Source organism: Neoarius graeffei, chromosome 17 (assembly GCF_027579695.1).
Source record: "Neoarius graeffei isolate fNeoGra1 chromosome 17, fNeoGra1.pri, whole genome shotgun sequence".
In the NCBI taxonomy this organism is placed as follows: Eukaryota; Metazoa; Chordata; class Actinopteri; order Siluriformes; family Ariidae; genus Neoarius; species Neoarius graeffei.
This window is the reverse complement of record NC_083585.1, coordinates 33,340,618-33,364,170: the sequence shown is the minus strand read 5'-3', so window position 1 is coordinate 33,364,170 and position 23,553 is coordinate 33,340,618. Positions and strand designations below refer to the sequence as shown.

Here is a 23,553-nt window from a genome sequence, read left to right as displayed (position 1 = left end):
TTTATGCAGAAATATAGAAAATTCTAAAGGGTTCACAAACTTTCAAGCACCACTGTACATCTGACCTTTCACTTTTGCTGGGACTTTCCTATCACAAATGACTCCTGAAATCCTGCTCCACCCTGCCTGCACTCTCTTATGTATGTGTTGTGTGCACCTTACACACAACACATACACCAAGTCTGTGCACCTTACCTTACCTTACCTTGCAATACAAAAAAAAGTGTAATATTTTATCTTACAATGTGACTGTCTCTGTGCAATACTTTATATGTGCAATACCTCACTCCATGGGGCGGCACGGTGGTGTAGTGGTTAGCGCTGTCACCTCACAGCAAGAAGGTCCGGGTTCGAGCCCCGTGGCCGGCGAGGGCCTTTCTGTGTGGAGTTTGCATGTTCTCCCCGTGTCTGCGTGGGTTTCCTCCGGGTGCTCCGGTTTCCCCCACAGTCCAAAGACATGCAGGTTAGGTTAACTGGTGACTCTAAATTGACCGTAGGTGTGAATGTGAGTGTGAATGGTTGTCTATGCGTCAGCCCTGTGATGACCTGGCGACTTGTCCAGGGTGTACCCCGCCTTTCGCCCGTAGTCAGCTGGGATAGGCTCCAGCTTGCCTGCGACCCTGTAGAACAGGATAAAGCGGCTTGAGATAATGAGAATGAGACCTCACTCCATAATGTGTAACACAACACATACACCTCAGACTGTGCACCTTACACCCCCCCTTTTTTTCCTGCCCCCCTTCCTCTCTCTCTCCGCGCTGTTTGCACTGTTATTGGAGATGCTTTAATCTCATTGTACATGTGCATAGTGACAATAAAGGCACTCTATTCTATTCCTGCACAGTTGACCCCAGGTACTTGAATTCACCAACTTACTTTACTCCTTGCATCTTCACTACACTCTCATGAATGTTCCTACTACTAATAATAAATAAGAGTAAGAAGAAAAGGAAGAATGTATCATCTTTATTGATATTATTGTCCTTGTTATAGATATTATTATTATGAGCAGCTTTGACGTGAAGTTAGGAACTAAATAACGCGAGATCTTCCGAGTCGCAGGGAAAAGCGCGGTTATCGCGAGATTTGAACAGCTGATCCGGCTCTGTTTAGCGTGCTTTCTGTCGGTCAACACGTGGGGAGGAGAGAAAGAGACCTCGAGCAGAGACGCGTTTGGATGGTGTTGGGTCCTGGAGTAGAGGATTAGTTGCTGAGCTTTATCACGGCTGTGCGGTCCACAGTGGCGGTGGGAAGGACACACAGACACGGTGAGGTTTTGTGTTGGACCGAGTGTTTGTTCCCTCATTCGGAACATGGGACTGTTAGCTGGCTAGGTAACCTGCTAGCTAGGTTCTGATAGTGTCTCAGTGTTGTCCTCTATTTAGCTAGCAGTGTGGCTATGTCCGGAATGTAGCATTAACCATATTCATGGCTTTCTTTCTTTCTTTCATCTGCTATTTTAGACTCATCAGGAACATTCACAATACTGCGTTTATGTGCACTAAATAAGTATGGCTTTCTAAAGGAATTTTATTTCCCCCCTCTGAGCCTTGATTAGTTTTAGGTGCCACAATAAAAAAAAAAAAAATCAAATTTGGATAACTAGCCAGCTAGTCTTAGAGTTTAATAATAATAATAATAATACAAAGGTGATATTCGAGACAGCGACTGTTTATTTTTTCTATCAAATTTTAAGAACATGGTGCTATCGACATGTCTCCAGCTCGTGTTCCATGAAGCTGTAATTCAAAAAGACACTTTGCAGCTGCGCCTGGGAACGCTGCACGATCAGAGCAAACCTTTTGTAATGCTGCAAATCTCGACGATCTTCTAACAACTGAGCATTTTACAGAAAGGCTGGGTTTATTTACACTTTAGGAACTCGTCTAGAATTAACCTGACGCCACGAATGTTCTCCAGAGGCTATGATGGCTAACTGAAAGTCAGGACACTTGGGTGAGTGGTAGTGGGCAGGTAGGCGGCTGCTTGGCTGCCGTGCAGCGTTCACTCGCGCAGTGCCTTTGGCCTGGTCTACTCCAATAAACCTGCACTAGGTCAAATCAGGTTAGCTTAGCCGCATGTATTTAACTCTGCGCTTTGACAGTCAAACCGCAGATTTCGTGTCCGCTATCTAGTGTTAAAATTTTTCTTTTTTTGAAAGTACAATTTTTAAGAGTGTTAGCATGAGACGGCTAGTGTGTTAGTGCGTGTATGGAGTCCCAGTACGCTGCTACACCAGGCGCCACATGACTGACTGACTGACTGGGTTATATCTGGTAAGTTTTCACACACCCACTTTGTATTACTTTGAGTGTTTGGTTATTTCAAAGGCTTAGAAACATATCTAGGTGAACTATTAATCGTCTTGGAAAGCAAGTAGTGAACATAATCCGTGTGAATGTGTGTTTTTTCTAGCTCAGCCGCTAGTGTTTGTGTGCGCATGTTATTAACATTACCTCAGACTCGGCATGCGGGCTGTGTGATAATCTCACTGCACGCCACAGTGTGCACAGTGAGCAGCGTTATAACGCGTTATAGACATATACAGTGACCCCGGTGGTAACGGTTATCTGTCGCCAAGGTCGTGCGGCGGCGCGGTGCCTGCCTCGGTGTGTGCAGGCCGCTGTAAAGCCCCAGCGGGCTCCATGTTCCCCTCCGCCGCCTGTGCGTTTATTTAACCTCGGCCAAGGTGAACCGAGCGCGAGCTGCCAAAATTATGAATAGATATCTTACAGTAAGTGCGCATGCGCGCGCATGCGCAGCTGGCCAGTTCAGGTGTTGAGAGTCTCACCTGTTTCTGGCGAATTTTTCTCCTGAGTGTTTACACTGTCACCCTTTCACCATCCAAACAGCTGCAGTGATTCTATAGAATCAGAACTATTACAAACCCTGCCTTTATTTGTCTCAAGCACAGTGAAATTCATCCTCTGCATTTACACTACCGTTCAAAAGTTTGGGGTCACTCTGAAATGTCCTTATTTTTGAAAGAAAAGCACTGTTCTTTTCAATGAAGATCACTTTAAACTAATCAGAAATCCACTCTATAATGTGGTAAATGACTATTCTAGCTGCAAATGTCTGGTTTTTGGTGCAATATCTCCATAGGTATATAGACCCTTTTCAGTCACGTGACCTTCGTAAACGCGACCGCCATTTTGGACATGTAGTGGACTTCGGCTCGGATCAGTTTGAATGCGAGGAAGGCGACAAACGAAAAACATAAAAGAAAAAGGAGCGAGATGCAGAAAACACCTTCGCTATCCAGCGACGTAGGGCATTTACAGGGCGAGCAGAGGGAGAGGTATTTGCAAAAATTGAGGTTAGCAGGCTTAGAGAACGACGTTTACCTGCTTCCACCAGGATTGTTCACTGACGTACGGAAGTACACGAAGCCCTCGTCTTTACCTGACTTCGGCCCACATGATCTGTATACCTATGTCGTTAAAAACCCATCGCCATACACATACACGCCAACGTCCGAGGTTCTGGAGCGCGCTCCGGCTTGCTCCAGGAGTGCTCCGGCCGAGGTTCCGGAGCGCGCTCCGGCTTGCTCGCCCTCAAATTAAGCAGTGCGGTCTGGCTTGCTCGCCCTCAAATTAAGCAGTGCGGTCTGGCTTGCTCGCCCTCAAATTAAGCAGCGCGGTCTGGCTTGCTCGCCCTCAAATTAAGCAGCGCGCTCCGGCTTGCTCCAGAGCAAGCCGGAGCGCGCTGCTTAATTTGAGGGCGAGCGAGCTCCGGAGCACTCCGGGACCAAGCCGGAGCGCGCTGCTTAATTTGAGGGCGAGCAAGCCAGACCGCGCTGCTTAATTCTCGGACGTTGGCTCCGGCAGCTATTTACACTGGATCCGGTGTAAATAGCTGCCGGATCATAATTACAGTAAACTAGTAAATCCAGTAAAGGAAAAACTTGAGACTGAAAGGTTTTAACAGTCATCCAAATGACTGAACGTAAACATTGCTACAGTAACATACCAGCTACTATGTTGTTGACATTAGCTAGTCAACAATAGCTACTACAGAAGAACAAAGAGGTTACAATGGGTTATTTTAACCTATTTGGTTACACACTCGCCGCCACAGAATGTTAACAGCAATGTAATGCCTTTTCTGGCTAATTTTATTCGTCTTACCTCCAACAAAGTGGTCACTGCACAAGCGTTGGTATGCCGAGGGCTGCCAATCTGTTAATGGCCGCTATCCATCTTCTCCATCGGGATCCGATAAAATGATAACCCTTGCCTTGTTTGTTGATGGTTACTACATCCAGTTGCACAACAATATAGTGGCATGATGGAAGTCTTGCTGAAAATAAACACTTTCTTTGCTGCCGTTCCTCAATGCTGGCTGTGGTAAACTACTGGTAGTACATGTCCAAAATGGCGGCCGCGTTTGTCGTGACGTCACGTGAAAAGGGTCCATAGAGGCCCATTTCCAGCAACTCTCACTCCAGTGTTCTAATGGTACAATGTGTTTGCTCATTGCCTCAGAAGGCTAATGGATGATTAGAAAACCCTTGTACAATCATGTTAGCACAGCTGAAAACAGTTGAGCTCTTTAGAGAAGCTATAAAACTGACCTTCCTTTGAGCAGATTGAGTTTCTGGAGCATCACATTTGTGGGGTCGATTAAATGCTCAAAATGGCCAGAAAAATGTCTTGACTATATTTTCTATTCATTTTACAACTCGTCTCATCTCATTATCTCTAGCCGCTTTATCCTGTTCTACAGGGTCGCAGGCAAGCTGGAGCCTATCCCAGCTGACTACGGGCGAAAGGCGGGGTACACCCTGGACAAGTCGCCAGGTCATCGCAGGGCTGACACATAGACACAGACAACCATTCACACTCACATTCACACCTACGGTCAATTTAGAGTCACCAGTTAACCTAACCTGCATGTCTTTGGACTGTGGGGGAAACCGCACTGTAAAATATAATAAGTTGACTTTACTTAAAAAAAAATATGCAAAGTCGTTGCCTCAAAAAAAGTCATTTATGTTGATTTAGATAAATTAGATTGGGTTAACTTATTTTTTGTGAGTTTGCAGTACTCAAATTAACTTAGATTAGTTTGATTACATTAACTTATTTATTTTGAGTTTGCAGTACTCACATAAACTTATATTAATTTGATTACATTAACTTATTTATTGTGAGTTTGCAGTACTCATCTTATATAATTTTGATTACATTAACTTGTACTGTAAACTTAAAATAAATAAGTTAATGTAATCAAAATTATATAAGATGAGTACTGCAAACTCACAATAAATAAGTTAATGTAATCAAATTAATATAAGTTTGTGAGTACTGCAAACTCAAAATAAATAAGTTAATGTAATCAAACTAATCTAAGTTAATTTGAGTACTGCAAACTCACAAAAAATAAGTTAACCCAATCTAATTTATCTAAATCAACATAAATGACTTTTTTTGAGGCAACGACTTTGCATATTTTTTTTAAGTAAAGTCAACTTATTATATTTTACAGTGCGGAGCACCCGGAGGAAACCCACGCAGACACGGGGAGAACATGCAAACTCCGCACAGAAAGGCCCTCGCCGGCCACGGGGCTCAAACCCGGACCTTCTTGCTGTGAGGCGACATCGCTAACCACTACACCACCGTGCCGCCCAAAAGTGTGACTTTTCATGGAAAACACAAAATTGTCTGGGTGACCCCAAACTTTTGAACAGTAGTCTAACCCATCTGAAGCAGCGAACACACACCCAGAGCAGTGGGCAGCCACACTACAGCACCCGGGCAGCAATCAGGGGCACCTCAGCAAGTTCACCTAACTGCATGTCTTTGGATTGTGGAGGAAACCCACAAAGAGAACATGCAAACTCTACACAGAAAGGCCCTCGCCGGCTGCTGGGTTAGAACCCAGATTCTTGGGCAGCACGGTCGCCTCACAGCAAGAAGCTTCCAGGATCGAACCCAGCGGCTGACGAGGGCCTTTCTGTGTGGAGTTTGCATGTTCTCCGCGTGTCTGCGTGGGTTTCCTCCGGGTGCTCCGGTTTCCCCCACAATCCAAAAACATGTAGTTAGGTTGACGTGGGGCGGCCTTGGGCTGAGGTGCCCTTGAGCAAGGTACCTGGGCGCTTTGGTGTGGCTGCCCACTGCGCCGAGTGTGTGCATGTGTTCACTGCTTCAGATGGGTTAAATGCAGAGGATGAATTTCACTGTGCTTGAAGTGTGCATGTGACGAATAAAGGTTTCTTCTTCTGAGAACCTTCTTGCTGTGAGGCGACCGTGCTAACCACTACATAGAGCTGGGTGATAAATCAATTTTATCGATTAATTCGAATTTACAGTTAAGGACGATGTGTTTTTATGAAAATCGGTTTTCTCTCAGTTGTAACTTCCGCCACCGACGCTCCCCTCTGTGCATGTGCAGAACAGATCGGGCAGCAGGGACGGATCGGGCACTGACACTATAGCCCTCCTCCCGCACGCTTGTCATAGACACACACAAACAACATGGTAGCGATTGTCGGGAAAGCCGCAACTTGTGCCCAAGAAAGGAGTAACTTCCTCCGTGATCTGGAATTGGTTTGGTTTTGCGGCATCGGACGCAGACCAAACAAGTCCTCGTTGTAAGGTGTGTTTTTGAAAACGGTTGCTTCCGAAGGAAGCAGCATGATGAATTTATTCCAACACCTTAAACAGAAGCATGCAGCGGAGCAGGAGAAGTGCTGCTCCCAGCGGAATGAAAACAGCTGCAGCACGAGCGCACCATCCAAAGTAAAGCAAGCAACTGTCCCTGACACATTTTCGAATTGTGTGCCTTATGATCAGAATGGGGCGCGGTGGAAAGCAATTTCAGTGTGTGTGGGGGAGGATCGATGAAAATCGGATTTTTTTGTGAAAAATTCGAAGTTTTTTTTTTTTTAGGCCATATTGCCCAGCTCTACCACTACACCACCGTGCCGCCCTCACCATATGCACTTTATTTACTTCAAGTGCATATCACGGGTAAATTCAGGAGCAAGATCAATGTAATTCTCCTATTTTATATTCAACTTTGGTCAAATATCTGTAACATTCTGCATTCTCTGCAATTTTTTTACCTTGCGCAATACCAGAAAAATTCAGTTGAAATCAAGCCATTTGAGGCAAATTCGTCCGCCTCTGAAAAAACTTTGCGTTTGGATTTCCCAGCAAACATTGATTTGACTTTGGTGACGTTGCGTGTGGGACGCCTCCCTCTGAATCCTACGTCAGCGCTGGTTTGTTTGAGAAAACGACCTGGTGGTTTTCTGCAAATTTCTTCAATGTTATCACGTAATTATTAAAATGGTTAACAGATGTATCGTAGGAGGGTGTAGCAACACCAATCTTGATGGGATTAGTACTCATCGTTTCCCAAAAGACCGGACAATGAGAGAGAAATGGGAGCGCTTGGTCTACACAGGCTGTGCACTGAAACCGTGCAAAGCTCGCGCAGCCTGCTGGCGCTTCCGCAGGTGACGTCACGAATCTGGCTCCAGACTCCCTTGGGATTTTTCCAGACGCGTTTTATTTTATTTTTTTTTTCTGCTGTAGACAGATGGCCTTGTGCAAAATTACCCTTCTGGATGAGTGCGTAAAGGGACATGCTTTCATATAAAAAAAAAATGAAATTGGTCCAGAATATGCACTTTAAGTACACTTTTTGAGTATCTCTACTTGAGTTGTTTTTTTTTTTTTGGAAACTTATGACTTTAACTTCACTACATTTGAAAGACAAATATCGTACTTTTCACTCCACTACATTTCTATCAAGGTCATTGAGTGCTTTTACATGCACATAGAGAAAATCGAATTTCTGCCGTTGCTCGACTGAAATCGAAGTTCTAAATGCCATGGAAACACCTTAGCTAGGCTGAAATTGAATCGAACTTGATTTCTCGTAATCGAGCTACACAACCTAGATTATGCGATTTTTGCCGAGCTACTTAGTGCATGTAAACCCTTTCGAGCTACTTGCTTCAGCACTGCCCCTTCCGGGGGTGACGAGACCACAAGCGGGAAACACGACAGCCTCGGTCGGCATGACAACAGTAGTAGCGAGCAGCAGAAGAGGTCAGGAGGAACAAATGAAGAGAAAATGGCGAGCAGAAATGTGCACTTCTGGAGCAATGAGGAGACAGAGTTCATGCTCATTCAGCTTAAGGAGTTGAATATATTAAAATTCATGGACGGGAGAAAAACGCGCAATGGAGAACACGGAACTGATAACTTTGTTTACACTCTTGAATAGCTCTTCTTCGTGACGACAACCGGAAGTGTACCAACACGATGGGGCGTGTAGCGCCACCTGTGGCTCGGGTGCACAATGTACCTCACACAATAGCTCGATTTCCTTGTGTGCATGTAGGATTGGATTTCTCTGGCACCCCTGCTGGAACCCTTTGCTCGATTACCGACAGCAGCTCGATTTGGATGTGCATGTAAACGTACTGACTGTTACTATGAAGCAGCTTTGAAAGTGGATGTTTTTTCTTTTCTTTTATAAAACATGATTGTTTTTTTCACAGGTGACACCGAGACAGCCGATCAGTAATCACTAGGGTCACGTCACGTCCATAGACTGTATAAACTCAAGTTCGACGATTTCTCAGCAACATTATTTGAACACAATCAGTTGATGATAGAATAGAAAGAGGCGGTTCTTCTGGAGAATGCATGCACCCATGAACCCATGTTTCAGTTTTCTGAAAGGAATAAATATTCGTTTCGTTTTACATGTTTGCCGAAAACAAACTACATCGCAGCCTACAAAAACTCGGTATTTCACGATACGGACCGACCTTAAGCTGGTAAATGATATATTTTTTTGAAAACCCACCAGCTGACTGATCTGGCACGTTTTAATTGTGTGACAGTAATGACATAAATAATGGTGCGACGAAGTAGTTCATGCTGTGCCATCATGGTGGTTTAACGTTAAGCTAGCTAGTCAGTGAAACTCCACCTGAAATGGACACTTTTTTTTTTTTCTTTACCAAATTCTAATAGAAAATGAGAGCGCCCGAAAGGGAAACCATCAGGGTAGTAAAACTCGCTTTCGCTGTGAAAACTGTCATTATCGCTATCCATGCTGTAAAATTTATGCTATTATACTGAGAAATGCGAAAATAAATGTTGACGACAAATTGCTACCATGTTTGTTGTTGTGAACAAGCGAGTTGCCAAAGGTCCGTAACCGGGGTCTGGATTGTAGGATTCTGGACTGCTCGCAAGCCAATCAGAGCACACGATTTGATGGAAGCCGGGCCATGAAAAAAAATTAATGCATGTATTTTTGTGATGTACATATTTATTCCATCCATCCGTTATCTGTAGCCGCTTATCCTGTTCTACAGGGTCGCAGGCAAGCTGGAGCCTATCCCAGCTGACTACGGGTGAAAGGCGGGGTACACCCTGGACAAGTCGCCAGGTCATCACAGGGCTGACACATAGACACAGACAACCATTCACACTCACATTCACACCTACGCTCAATTTAGAGTCACCAGTTAACCTAACCTGCATGTCTTTGGACTGTGGGGGAAACCGGAGCACCCGGAGGAAACCCACGCGGACACGGGGAGAACATGCAAACTCCACACAGAAAGGCCCTCGCCGGCCACGGGGCTCGAACCCGGACCTTCTTGCTGTGAGGTGACAGTGTTAACCACTACACCACCGTGCCCCGCGAACGGGGAAAGCCCACCACGTGATGCATGACGTAGTATCTTGAATTGGGTCACAGTGAAGCAGGAAAAAAATAGCAGGGAATTTAGGGCCACGTGGCTCTAAATTCATTAATTGTTTTATTAGGGGTCGCAGAGGTTGCTTGCGACCCTGTGGAACAGGATAAGCGGCAACAGATAATGGATGGATGTTTTATTAGGGGGGAAAAAACTAATGAAACTGGAAGTCTGTGATTTCGAATTTGGTAGCTTTCGGTCTACGAAACAAAAATAACTGGGTGTCGGGGGGGGTCTTTTTAAGACCTATGCTTGAAAAATCTGAAAGGCAGTCTACCTTTTAAAGTTCAGCTATGTAAAATTCCTTACTTGCAAAAGTCCAAATAATGCTGGGAACAGACTACAGAAATTCAGCCGGATTTTGAGAGTTTTGTTGTGAATGACATTTTCCAGCGTCAGGCTCGAATATGAACGTTGGAGAAGATGAACAGGCCTTGTAGTGTGACGTAATCAAAGAACAGCGATGTGGTGTTCAAGTGTGTGGACATCACACAACACCCTGAGTTCAATGACTCCTCCAGTATGTTCCCTAATATCCATGAGCAACGAATTCTTGACCCTCTTCCCCAACAACACGCCAGCATGTGAACGAAGATTGCTCTGGGTCAAACTTGTCTTGCCAGTCTTCTGATAAACAGCAAGAGTTTATGGCACTGTGATGACGTAATCTCAGAGTGATCATTATGAAAGAGAGAAATATATTCTGTAGTCTAATCCTGGCATAAGCAGTTAACATGATCTAATGGTGAAAGGTTACCTTTCAGTTAGTTTAAAGTGCATATTCTGGACCAATTTTGTTTGTTTTTTTATATGAAAGTATGTCCCTTTACATACTCGTCCAGAAGGGTAATTTTGCACAAGGCCATCTGTCTACAGCAGAAAAAAATAAAATAACAAAGGGAGTCTGGAGCCAGATTCATGACGTCACCTGCGGAAGCGCCAGCAGGCTGCGTGAGCTTTGCACGGTTTCAGTGCACAGCCTGTGTAGACCAAGCGCTCCCATTTCTCTCTCATTGTCCGGTCTTTTGGGAAACGATGAGTACTAATCCCATCAAGATTGGTGTTGCTACACCCTCCTACGATACATCTGTTAACCATTTTAACAATTACGTGATAACATTGAAGAAATTTGCAGAAAACCACCAGGTCGTTTTCTCATAAACAAACCTGCGCTGACGTAGGATTCAGAGGGAGGCGTCCCGCATGTGACGTCATGAAAATCAATGTTTGCCGGGAAATCCAAATGCCGAGTTTTTTCAGAGGCGGACCAATTCGCCTCAAATGGCTTCATTTCAACTTAATTTTTCTGGTATTGTGCAAGGTAAAAAAAATTGCACAAAATGCAGGATGTTACAGATATTTGACCAAAGTTTAATATAAAATAGGAGAATTATATTGATCTTGCTCCTGAATTTACCCGCGATATGCACTTTGGGGCGGCACAGTGGTGTAGTGGTTAGCACGGTTGCCTCACAGCAAGAAGGTCCGGGTTCGAACCCAGCGGCCGGCGAGGGCCTTTCTGTGTGGAGTTTGCATGTTCTCCCCGTGTCTGCGTGGGTTTCCTCCAGGTGCTCCGGTTTCCCCCACGGTCCAAAGACATGCAGGTTAGGTTGATGTGGGGCGGCCTTGGTCTGAGGTGCCCTTGAACAAGGTACTTAACCCCTAACTGCTCCCTGGGCGCTCTAGTGTGGCTGCCCACTGCTCTGCGTGTGTGTGCGCGTGCGTGTGTGTTCACTGCTTCAGATGGGTTAAATGCAGAGGATAAATTTCACTGTGCTTGAAGTGTGCATGTGACAAAGGTTTCTTCTTTAACAGTAAGTTTAGTTTATGGCTATAAGACAAGTTGAAACACCCCACCCCCCTTTTGGTTTTTATAGTTATGTCATCTTGCAGTTTTTTTTGTCATGATCTCTAAACATAGGGATAAAATTGGCTCATATTTTAAGTCGTTCAAATTCTGTAAAGCTGCTTTGCGACAATGTTTGTTAAAAGCGCTACAGAAATAAACTTGACTTGAACAGATGAGACTTTTTTTTTTTTTAAACATGGGGACAAAAAAAGACAAATTTCTGTTTTGTATTTAAAGGGGAACTGAAGGCAATTTTTAAAAAATAAATTCTATTTATCTCATTTTATAAAATATAGGCATGCATTTCTGAGAGTTTTGTCACTGCTATAGGAAGTTATGAGTGTTTGAAATACGCTATGTATCCGTCCATATGTCAAAGCAATGGCCATAAACGAGATTCGCTGAGACCTGTACGAGACATCGTAGGACGGAAGTAAAACGTACAGCGGAAATAAGTGACCAACATCTGCCAGCGTTGTCAAAAGACGTGTGCGCCCTTCTTTGAATGCTGACGTAATCAAGCCGGAAGTTTTCCCCGTGTCTGAAATCACTCCCTACTCACTATATAGTGGGGACATCATTTTGTAGTGCTGTCCGAAACCTTAGTGAGGATTATGTGGGAAATGCACTCAGTATAATATGGATTTATCACAAAAATACATGCATGTATTTATTATTTTGAAAACCCACCAGCCACCTGATTTGGCACGTTTTAATTGTGCGACAGTAATGATGTAAACCCCAGCGTGACGAACTCGTCCTTATCCTGTCGTCTTTCCAAGTCTTCTCTACTCCACGCTGGTTCGAAGTCGTATGGAATAATCATCACTGAAGCTGGCAAATCTCGAAATTAATTGGAATGATATGGCGGCACTGACACTTCACGTTTGAAGTCTCATGAAGATCGCGCGGATAAGCAACGCCTGCCGTGGACCAAACTAACTACAATGTGGCTAAAAACTGAGAAGGCCGATAAGTGTAATATAATATGCCAATACGAGTCATGATATAAGGTTAAGAAAACCGAAAACGTAATTGAATAACATGTTAATTAAGAAATAATTAAAGCAAGTTTAAAAATGACTTCAGTTCCCCTTTAAGCACACTATTGACTTTTTTTTTTAAAAGTCATATCAGTTCTCTAATCAGACCAGAGAGTTTTCATAGACTGCCTTCAACTAAATAATTCACAATAAATGCATGTGAATGGATGAGCAGCAACAGATGATCTGTTCGCAAAATTGTGCTTGTTCATGGATAGAAAACTAGTTGCTGAACTACGGCTGTATAAGTTTATCTGCTCTGCTATAGTATATTTCCCAAGGACTCTGATTCATCTGCTGAAATGCTTTGCCGGTTTTGATTAGGGCTGCTGTTTGCCAGTTGATGACCTCTGACCTATAGTACATTTTAACGTAATTGGATTCTGTTTTGGTGAGCCAGGACTTGTTTAGTGCCTAATCGTTGCTGCAGGATTGACCCTGATGTACTATTTTATGAAGATCTGAATCCAGATGAGGAAAATGGTTGGACATGCTCAGACAGATGTGATTGCCCACCTTTCTCCCCACCCAACCAGTGCTGCCCTTTTGCTTTGTTAACGTCTCAATGGCTATATGCAAAATTCAATAGACCCAGTGAATTGGGCCCTGTCCACACGGCAACGGATTCAGGTGAATCTGATAAAATTGTTTATCGTTTCGGCCTGGCGTCCACATGGCACCGGCGTTTTGGGTGCCCCAAAACGAAATCTTTTGAGAACGGGTTCCAGAGTGGAAAAATCTGGCAATGGCCCCGTTGCGAAGTCGTCTGGATGAGTAGAACGGATTTGTTTACGATGACGTCACAACCACATGACTGTCAGTGCTCCACGCCGGGTAGAAGTGTAACGAACTTGATGCGAGTTGTCAACAAATCCTATAACTTGTTTCATGAAACGCGCTTACAAAATATTTTCACTGTGAATATTTATTGTGTAATGGTGCAAAGTGAAAGAATAGTCCTTAGGGCAGAGTCTTTAGTCCAAACACTGCGGAAGTACGGAGTATAACCAGACCGCGCACCGCCTGTGCCCTTTCCAAAAACAATCCCGCCAGCAAAAATGGGGGAAAAAAAAGGAGCGATCTCACCTCTTCAGATGTTGGTTTAAGTCTGACAATACATTCCTCAAAAAGGGCGTAGAAGAACAAAGTAATCCATCAACGTGTAGCATTCAATTTATTCCGGACCATTATAGAATTCTGGAGGATATCAGAATGTTGGCGTACCGGCTTCCATCTACCCCCATTCATTCCTCTTTCCGCGTCTTTTGTTTTACGCTACTGATTAATAATCAAAACTTTGTGGCTGATGCTACAGAAGAAGGGGTTTATGCGCATGCGTCTACTTCTTCTATTGTTCTGGTGTCTCCGATGGGACTGTCTTACAGCGCACGTAGAGGTGTGGCATGTGTATTGCATCGTTTTCAGCAAGCGTTGTGTTGCCATATGAACCTGATATTTTACTGATACGTTGCCCATGTGGATGCGATATTTAAAAAAAAAAAATCTTTGTCGTGTGGATGTAGCCTTAACCTCAGACTGGTTGAGAAGCTGTCAATCAAGTCATTTGCATGCACATGTTCTGGACATAGTTTGTTGATCTTCGTTAATTAATTTCCTAAACACCCTGGCTTGATTGGTAAAATGTCCTTGGGTGTCTTCTAAAAAGGTCAACCATCCTCCTGCTCTCTTAATCATAGCTAATGTGAAAAATAAGCTCAGTACAGTCATCTTTGACCAGTGAGAGGAAGGGTGGGGTTATTTATTTTGGATGAGGGGGTTTGAACCTGGCATTTTCAGTTTGACTTGTTTTGATAAGCATAACTTTGCCTCACAAAAGGCTGGCAACTATTTCAATATTTGTCTCCATTTCTAGAGGTCGTTTATTAACTGTCTGAATTATAGAAGCTCAATGATGCCAGTTTAAGCTTGATGAAAAATTAGTTTGTTTTGCATGTTGTCGTCTGCTTTCACACTCGTGCTGATATGACACATGGCATGTGTCCTTCCCTGTGCCATGGTATTAACACTCCCCATTTCAGCAAATCTGTCTGGGATCCTAGTCCAAGTTTATAATGTACAGTATAAACACAGTGTCTGTTTTTGTAGTGCTGTGTCTCCGGAAGCCATACAGAGAGGAGACACATTGCCCCCTGTCCTGCATTCCTTTCTGATCACAGGTTGGCCTTCTCTGGCTCAGTTAAGGAAAGGCATGCCTGGGTATCCTTTTTTAACATGGACTGACTGCTGGCCAGAGAGCACAGTATGGAGTCCAATCAGCCTGCTAGGTTAAATTATAGACGAGGGAACCTGCTAGTACTGCTTCAGCATGGACCCTCCCCAAATCTTCCTGGTGGCGGTTGGCATGATGGCTGGCATGAACCGTCTCCATTTTGATGCTTTTCTGAAAAGTTGGGGGAGGAGCTTTGTTAGTACTGTGTAGATTGGCCCTTTGAACAGAGATGCTATTTTATGTATTTTGTCTGTTATGCGATTTAGTGTTTCCACAGTGCTTCATATCTTTTGTAGTCAAGTTTTGTCAGGTTTTCATGTGATGTCTCATTGGCAATCTCCAAATGTTATTTTATTGTGACTTGGATACATGACTTTAGGATACAATTTTGATTTATTAAGCTGCCTTTCAGTTTATTTAGCAGCATACATTTAGCAAAGCATGCAGATAAAACATTTTAGCAATAGCTATTTAGATAATTGCATGGATATGGTATGGATTCTTAATTTAATCATAACTTATTCTCTTATGATGGGACTGGGTGTTGTAGTTGAGCTGCAGTTTATGCTTTCATGAGTATTAAGTGACGTTTTTGAGCAGCCATGCACATGAAATCTTGTGTTAATAACAGTAATGCATGCTACAGTGTTATGCTAATTTATTTATGCAGCAACCTGCTGAGCACTAACTTAAGTCTGTCTTCTTTTGTTCTCAGGAGCAGTACTTAGGAACCACAGGAGATGCCACTCAGGTTTCGGTCCTTTGTCCCATACACGCTTCCTGGAGTGCTTGCACTCATAGGCTGGTGGTGGTACATTTCTCGCAAGAAAGCACGGATCACCAGCCATGACCGCAAGGAGGAACCAGTTGTGGGCCTGCTGGCTTCACCTGCTCAGGGCACTAATGGAATGGTGGAGACCCCACATAGCAGACCCTGCTTGGATAAACCTAGTGCCAAAGAACCGGTGTCTGTTGAGCAGGAAACTGTAGCACAGATTCACACAATGGCAACAAGCACCTCTGTAGAAGAACCAGTCAGCTCCCCAGTGGTAGTGGAAAAGCTGGCCATGCCTCCTCCCTGTAGCATTGCAACTACAGACTCCAAACAGAGCAGCCTTGAAGTGGTCGTGGAAACATCTCCCATCTTATCCTCAATGCCGTCAAATCTCGTTGAGGAGAGTCCTCCATATGAGAGACCGGAGTCGGTTGTTCTAAAAAATGAGTCAAGCCTGTTGGCTGCTAAAGCAGAGCTGGACACTTCTGGCTCAGTCAGCCAGTCTTGGGATCAAACACTTGTCAAACAGGAGAATGACACTAAGGAAATGCCGCCACTTATATGTCAGGCTGTGGAGTTGTCCAAAGCAGAGCGCCCAGAGCCTGAAGGAGAGGTGGCTGATGATGTATTGGTTGTGCCATTTGCTGAGAACTTCCAAGCAGACTTGGCAAAAGACAGTCTATCTACAAAAGATGACTTGGCAGCTGTTTCACCAACAACTGAGGATCAGTGTCCTCAAGACGCATCACAGCAGTCACTTGGTCATGATAGTCCACTGCTTCCTAACTCATTTCCAATTTCCACCAGTTCACCTGTCTTGAATGATTTCATACAAGTCCAGAACCACGAGAACGGAGACCTGAGCCGTCCAGTTGAGAGCAGCGACAGCATGGAGGAGCTGCAACGCCTTGCAACTGGTCTCATCACCGAAGTCATTTCAGCAGCTGCCCAGGAGGTCATGGCAGTCAGCAGCTCCACATCTCAGCTCAGCGAGGGTCCAGAGGCTGCTCACAGCATCACATCTACTTTAAACGGAAAGGAAATGGTCAGGGAAGACGATGAGCATGTGTCTCAGGTGGGTTCGTCTTCTGAAGGCGACCAGGATCATGTAGAGCAGCACGCAGCACAGATTGCCAAGGACGTCATCAATGGCTGCCTCACTCCCTCTGTTTGGGAGAAGTCTGAGCTGCAGGACAGGTTTGCTCTCGGTGACCATCAGGGACAGTTCGAATCGACTCGGATCTTGCCCAAGGTTCAGGCCAAAGAGGAGGCTGTGATAGGAACAGAGGATTCTGGGTGTAGCACTTGCCAGTCAGAGGATGGCATCAGCAACGAGGACCTTGTCATCAGTACAGATTTGTCATCAGCAGTGCATGACAGCAAAGAGGACTTGATTCAGATTTCAGGGATCTTGACTTCAGAGGGAAAAGGTGATGGGCATCAGGAAAGCTCTGATTCAGCAGTCCAGGAGGAGACTGTGCTGAGCACAGAGCACGTAACGGCTACCTCTGAACGAGCACAGGTGAACGGGGAAGCTCTTGGGAATGGAACCAGTGAAGCAGAGGCTGATCAGTCTGGAGGTGAGGAATTATTTCTGATGTATAAAGAATACTTTTATGGCTCTCCTAATAACTTATTAGCAAAAAAAAACTCTCCAGAAAGTCTGCATAGCATAGACATTATTAAAATGTTTGCTCCTTCTGAAGTTTATTGCTCACACCGGCAAGTTAAGTCCTTTTCCCCTTTAGGATAGGGTGGGAAGCATGACGTAGCCTTTTCTTGTTTACATGGGCTTCTTCCAGGTTCTCCAGTTTCTTCCAACCTCCCAAAGACCTTGCGGTAGTTGGATGGGCTGCAGTAAATTTGCCCTTGGGTGTGAATGAATGTAGGTTTGGTGCCCCATCTACTGTGTCTTCATGCTCTCAATCCTGTTTCTGGGATTCTCAGGATTCAGCTAAAGTGTGAATGAAGGCGTCTTGGGTAGTGTGCTTTCTGGTTTAAAGGAAGCACTTGTTTGACTGACTATTAGGTATGATTTATTGTGTTCTGGTATTGTTCCAGCTGCTGTTGCTCTATGATGCTCCTGTGACCAAATTGGCATTTAAACACATTGATGCTTGAAGCACCTAGTCGTTTGTCCTATTTCAAATTGCCTGGCTCCTTCTGCCTCCACTGGGGCGCATGGTGGTGTTGTGGTTAACACGGTCACTTCACAGCAAGAAGGTTCTGGGTTCAAGCCCAGTGGCTGACGGGGGGCCTTTCTGTGTGGAGTTTGCATGTTCTCCCCATGTCAAGTTTATTTTTATAGCGCTTTTAACAATAGGCATTGTTGCAATGCAGCTTTACAGAATTTTAGTGACCTTAAAACATGAGCTAATTTTATCCCTAATCTACCCCCAATGAGCGAGCCTGTGGTGACGGTGGCAAGGGAAAAACTCCCTCAGACGACATGAGGAAGAAACCTCGAGAGGAACCAGACTCAAAAGGGAACCCATTCTCATTTGGGTGACAACAGACAACGTGATTATAACATTAACAGTTTTAACATGAAGTCAGTTTTGTTGATGTTATAACTCTTCATTAATGGCAACTTGAGTGCAAAACTGTTCATGATAATTGCAGTCCTAAAGTTAGCAAGTCAACTGTAGTCCTCAGCCATAAAAGCATTACTGTAAGTGTCCAGAGCATCTTCCAAGTGTGACTTTCAGCTGTCCATATGGAGCCGTCCTCCACAGGAGCAATGCAATGAGACTCCAACCAGACGTAGGGCATCAGGATGGGTCAGGCAGGTCCAAGGAGCAGAGGTCGTCAGGATCTCGGTCTCAGGATTGACATGTAACTCAGGGGGACAGACGGGGGTTGGGTTGTTGGGTATGCCCAATGTCACCTGATGATAAGAGTATACGTTTTGCTCTGAGTGCAATCAGGGACTCCCAGCAAAGCTAACTATGACAGCATAACTAAAAGGGGAGAGCCAGAAGGTAACACAGGCATGAGGGACCCTGGGACATGGGCAGCAGCCACTATGCTGTCAACAAACTTGAGTGAGCAAGCGAGTGGGGGTGCTGACAGCATCCATACATCCCAGTTTACCAAAACACACTGTCTGAGGACCCTCCAGATCTACTCCTTTACCTCATAAGCACTATTAACAAAAGGCTTGACTAAACAGATATGTTTTCAGTCTCAACTTAAACACTGTGTTTGATTCCTGAACACTACTTGGAAGGCTGTTCCACAACTGTGGGGCTTTGTAAGAAAAGGCTCTGCCCCCTGATGTAGCCTTCACTATACAAGGTACCAGCAGATAGCCTGCACCTTTTGATCTAAGTAGGCGTGGCAGGTCATAAAGGTCCAGAAGTTCGCTCAGGTACTGTGGCATGAGACCATTCAGTGCCTTAAAGGTCAATAGTGGTATTTTATAAACAATATGTAATTTGATTGGGAGCCAATGCATTGTGGATAAGACGGGGGTGATGTGGTCATATTTTCTAGTAAGGACTCTTGCTGCTGCTCCAGTTAGTTCAAAATGCTTGTTTATGCACTTATTGGAACATCCAGACAGTAAGGTATTCCAGTAATCCAACCTGGAGGTAACAAAAGCATGAACTAGTTTTTCTGTGTCATGTAGTGACATTAAATTTCTTATCTTGGCAGTATTTCTGAGATGAAAGAAAGCTATCCGGGTAACGTTATCAATGTGAGTTTCGAATGAAAGACTGGAGTCAATGATCATCCCGAGGTCTTTTACTGCTGCACATGAAGAAACAGAAAGGCAATCCAGAGTTACTGTGTAATCAGAAAACCTACTTTTAGCTGCATGTGGTCCTCGTACAAGTACTTCTATCTTGTCCGAGTTAAGCAGAAGGATGTTAATAAGCATCCAGTGTCTAATGTCCTTTACACATTCCTCAATTCTGTTAAGCTGGTGTCTCTCATCTGGTTTTGCAGAAACATACAACTGTGTGTCATCAGCATAACAGTGGAAACTAATACTAAATGTGTGTGTGTGTGTGTGTGTGTGTGTGTGTGTGTGTGTGTGTAATATATAAAAAAGAAAAAAGCAGTGGACCTAAGACAGAACCTTGTGGAACACCAAACTTTACCTCCGTATGTCTAGGAAAATCACCATTTACATCAGATGTGTTCTCCCCATGTCTGTGTGGGTTTCCTCTGGGTGGTCCGGTTTCCCCCACAGTCCAAAGACATGTGGTTGGGTTAACTGGCTACTCCTAAATTGAATATCTGAGCTGTGTTCCGTGGTCAGGTATGAGTAGTATGGCGGCTGCCAGCGGCGCCTTTGTATGCCTTCGATTCGGCCATGTTGAGCTGTGTCCTTCATAATTCAGCTGCAAGAAAGGATGATTGGCCACGCCAAACTCAACACTGTAGTCTCTTCTCATAGATGGGAAATGTTGCATTAGGATGATTTATAGTGCCAAGCATGAAAGTATGCTACATGATTCTAATCTTTTACCTAGCCTAAAGGCATTCTGTTTTATTCGATTAACTGCTAAAAGTTGAAACACTTAATGCAGCACTTTTGCTGTACTGCACAGTATGTTGCAAGAGATGGTGATTAAATCTGTGATCCCACATTCAAGGATCCCCCTGGGTTCTGAAAAAAAATTCTCTACTTTTTCTCCTTGAAAAATATTCTTCACTTTTGCCCCCCCCCCCCCCCCCCCCCCCCCCCCCCCCCCCCCAGTTACCGACTTATCAAAGTGGACTTAATACAGGTTTATACCAACCAAACTGGCACAATTCAAATATTTGTACAGATACAGCTAGGCCTCTTCATTACGTATAAGATTTGGGCTCCACTCCAGCCTCTGAGAGACTTGATTTTGGGCAACCTGTGCACCATCAAGCTCAAATAAACCTCTTTAGTTTGAGCTTACTTAAGGTGATTTTAGCATGGAATGATTCAAAAGAGGTATTAGGACTCCCCTTTACTTCAGCACAAAATTTGATTTACAATTATTAAACAAAGTTGAGAAGAATCTTGGACCAACAAACAGTGAAGGAATCTGAATTTCCCATCGATTTACGAACCAAACGCAGAATGACACTGCATTTTACAGGGTGTCTGCGGAGTCTAAAAAAGTCTAAAATTACACATTTTCAATTTTAGGCCTAAAAAAGTCTAAAATACAGAGATATTTTGCACTGTTGGTCTAAAATCTCATTTGGGTAATTTTAAGACCTAGGTTACGTGCAGAATTATTCTGCACGTCGAAAATCTTCCCGGAAGTTCCTTTCAGCACCTAGATGTCACCCGGGATTGGTTGGCATCTCGGTGCTGAAAGGAACTTCCGGGAAGATTTTCTAGTTTCGGTTGTGTTGCCAGATTGGGCGGTTTTAAGTGCGTTTTAGCGGGTTTTGAACATATTTTGGGCTGGATAACGTCAGCAGTATCTGGCAACACTGCCGGCGGGAAGATTTCCTGGTTCCGGTTTACAGCGCTGACTCAGTTTGTGCAATCGCTGGTGTTGCGTAGGCTACCGTGTAAGCTCTGTCAATTTCAGCGACAAATTAAAAATGGAAGCGGACGAATTGGTTCCTAAAAGAACTAGTAAGGGGGCAGTCATCTGGCATTTTTTTGGATATCGCGAGGAGGACGTGGAACAGCAAATGCCAGTTTGTAAAGTGTGCAAAAAAACCTGTCATCACGAAAGGCAGCAGCACGACAAATATGTTCCATCACCTGAAACTCCCCGGTACAGTATGCAGAGTCTCTTAAACTCCGAACTACTTGCCCACGAGCTAAACACCCCCCCCCCCCCCCCCCCCCCCCACACACACACACACACACAAGCTAAACAAATGACCATAGCGGCCTCATTCTCCAAAGCCCCCCCATATGAGAAAACGAGTCAGAGATGGAGAGCTATAACGGATGCAATCACTAACTTGATTGCCAAAGACATGATCCCAGTTAGTATAGTGGAAAAACCAGGCTTCCAAAAATTACTAAACACACTCGATCCCAAACATGAGTTGCCTGGTCGCAGACATTTTACAGAGAAGGCAATACCGGAATTATACACATCTGAGAGGCAGAGCCAGAAAACACTCAGTTCAAAAGTGTGCAAAGAGAGAAATTATGTTTTGCAGATCTCTCTCAATCTCTCTCTCTCTCTATTGTGAATGTTCCAGTGGTTCTCAGTAGTCAGGTTAATAGCTTGGAGATCTATTTTAAAAATAATTTAATGAATGAGCACTTTTCTTATTTAGGCTAAATGTCTTTCTCAGTGTTGAGCTGCACTTTATTGGTTTGAGCTCTGAGCAGCTCTGTATTGTTTTGCCCCTTTGTTGCAATTTTCAAGATTGTTTTTGCAGTTTGTGCCTCATCTTTGTTGAATAAAAATAGTCTTATTTCAACTCAATTGTGATTAATCACTAACATGAAAATTTAAAATGTGTTGTTGAAAACCGCCTGTAAAGTTAACCAAGAATGTTATTTAATCTGCAGGGATTGTAGTGAAAACAGTAAAGAGTAAAAGTTAGATTTCATGGGGTCCTTTAGAGAAGATTTAAACATATCGAGATATATATCGTATATCGTGAAATGGAGAAAATGTATCGGGATATTCATTTTTTTCCCATATCGCACAGCCCTCTTGTCACGGTTTGTAGCAAAATGGGCAAATGCAAGTTGAACAACTGCTGGCTTGAACGCAATGATTTCGTAGACTGGTTAAAACGTGTACCAAACAATCCATTTGAGGCGTACTGCACATTGTGCAAAAGAACACTCAAACTCAGCACCCTGGGTGTAAAGGCACTGGAATCGCACGCGAAAGCAGAGAAGCACCAGGCTGCCCATAAAAGTCTGCAACAATCGCATACCATCACTCAATTTTGTTCACCGTTGTCAGGTCCAAGCACATCTCGAGACGGTGTATCAGCTAACTCCGTGCAAACTGTAACGCTACAACACGCAAACCGTACGGAATCGAATGCCTCATCCTCAAGTGATTTGTGGGATGTCTTTGGCTCCACTGCAACTTAGTTCCTCATTAATGCAAGAGCGCACCCTAGGGATGTAATGAGTTCATTGGTGAATGATGATACATTTTATTTCGAAAGTAATTCAGGCTCTCCCAATTTTCTTTATTTTTTTTTGTGCGGCATAAGTCTTAAATTTAACCTGCTATGGTCTTAAAAAGGTCTTAAAAAGTCTTAAATTTAACTTGTTCAAGCCTGCAGACACCCTGATTTTACATCATATGTTTGCCACGCCACAACCCCCGAAACATGGAGGCCTTCAGTCATTTGCTGGCTGACAGCACTTTGACTTTTTTGGGGGGTTTAAACCGACCCCTGTATTACTGATGCTATCCAATGTGCTTGGGGACAGTAGGGGCTCTGAGCATACCCCCCTGGCTGTTTCAGCCCTGAAATCCTCTTCAGTGCTTGAAGTCCGCCCAAAAAACTTCATCAGCTTGGACTGCACCATTGGTTCACACAGAGATAATTGCACCACCACACCAGGCTGATTAAGACGCACTGCGGTTGGTCAAAAGCTTGGCGTTCATTGGTCATTGTGTAGTGTGGTTTTTTTTTTTTTTTTTTTTTTTTCTAATTGGTCACAAGCACATGCTCATTGTTTACACTGGTTTTTTTCTAGAAAGGGATTTCTAAAAAAAGATGACACATGATAATGGTGTGACCCATTCATCACTGTGACGACTGCTAGTAATTTTCTCTTCGTCACTGATGGATTATGTTCGTCAGTGACGAGCGCCAGCGGGAACCCTGCACATTGATGTTTCTGCTAACAAGTACTGTAGCTAAGTACCTGTGCTGAATTTAGTTACCCTTTGCATACAGTACATGGTACCAAGTGTGCCAAACAGAGGTGTGGAGATGGAGTTCTGTTGTTAAAATTCTCGGACTTGTTTCCTTCAGGATTAA

The 23,553-nt window shown here is 44.0% G+C and overlaps 1 protein-coding gene across 2 annotated transcripts in view; it reads left to right on the top strand.

Moving 5' to 3' along the window:
- Positions 1-1,098: 1,098 nt before the first annotated feature.
- akap1b (A kinase (PRKA) anchor protein 1b) overlaps positions 1,099-23,553 on the top strand; it is a 43,959-nt gene continuing 21,504 nt past the window's right edge. Inside the window, exons 1-2 of one of the 2 annotated variants that reach the window (XM_060944043.1) lie at positions 1,099-1,268; positions 15,574-17,213. In XM_060944043.1, coding sequence (XP_060800026.1) covers positions 15,599-17,213 — 1,615 coding nt within the window. In that variant the 5' untranslated portion in view covers positions 1,099-1,268; positions 15,574-15,598. Of the gene's footprint in view, positions 1,269-1,681; positions 2,277-15,573; positions 17,214-23,553 lie in introns of those variants that run through there. The other variant, XM_060944044.1, reaches the window with a different exon arrangement.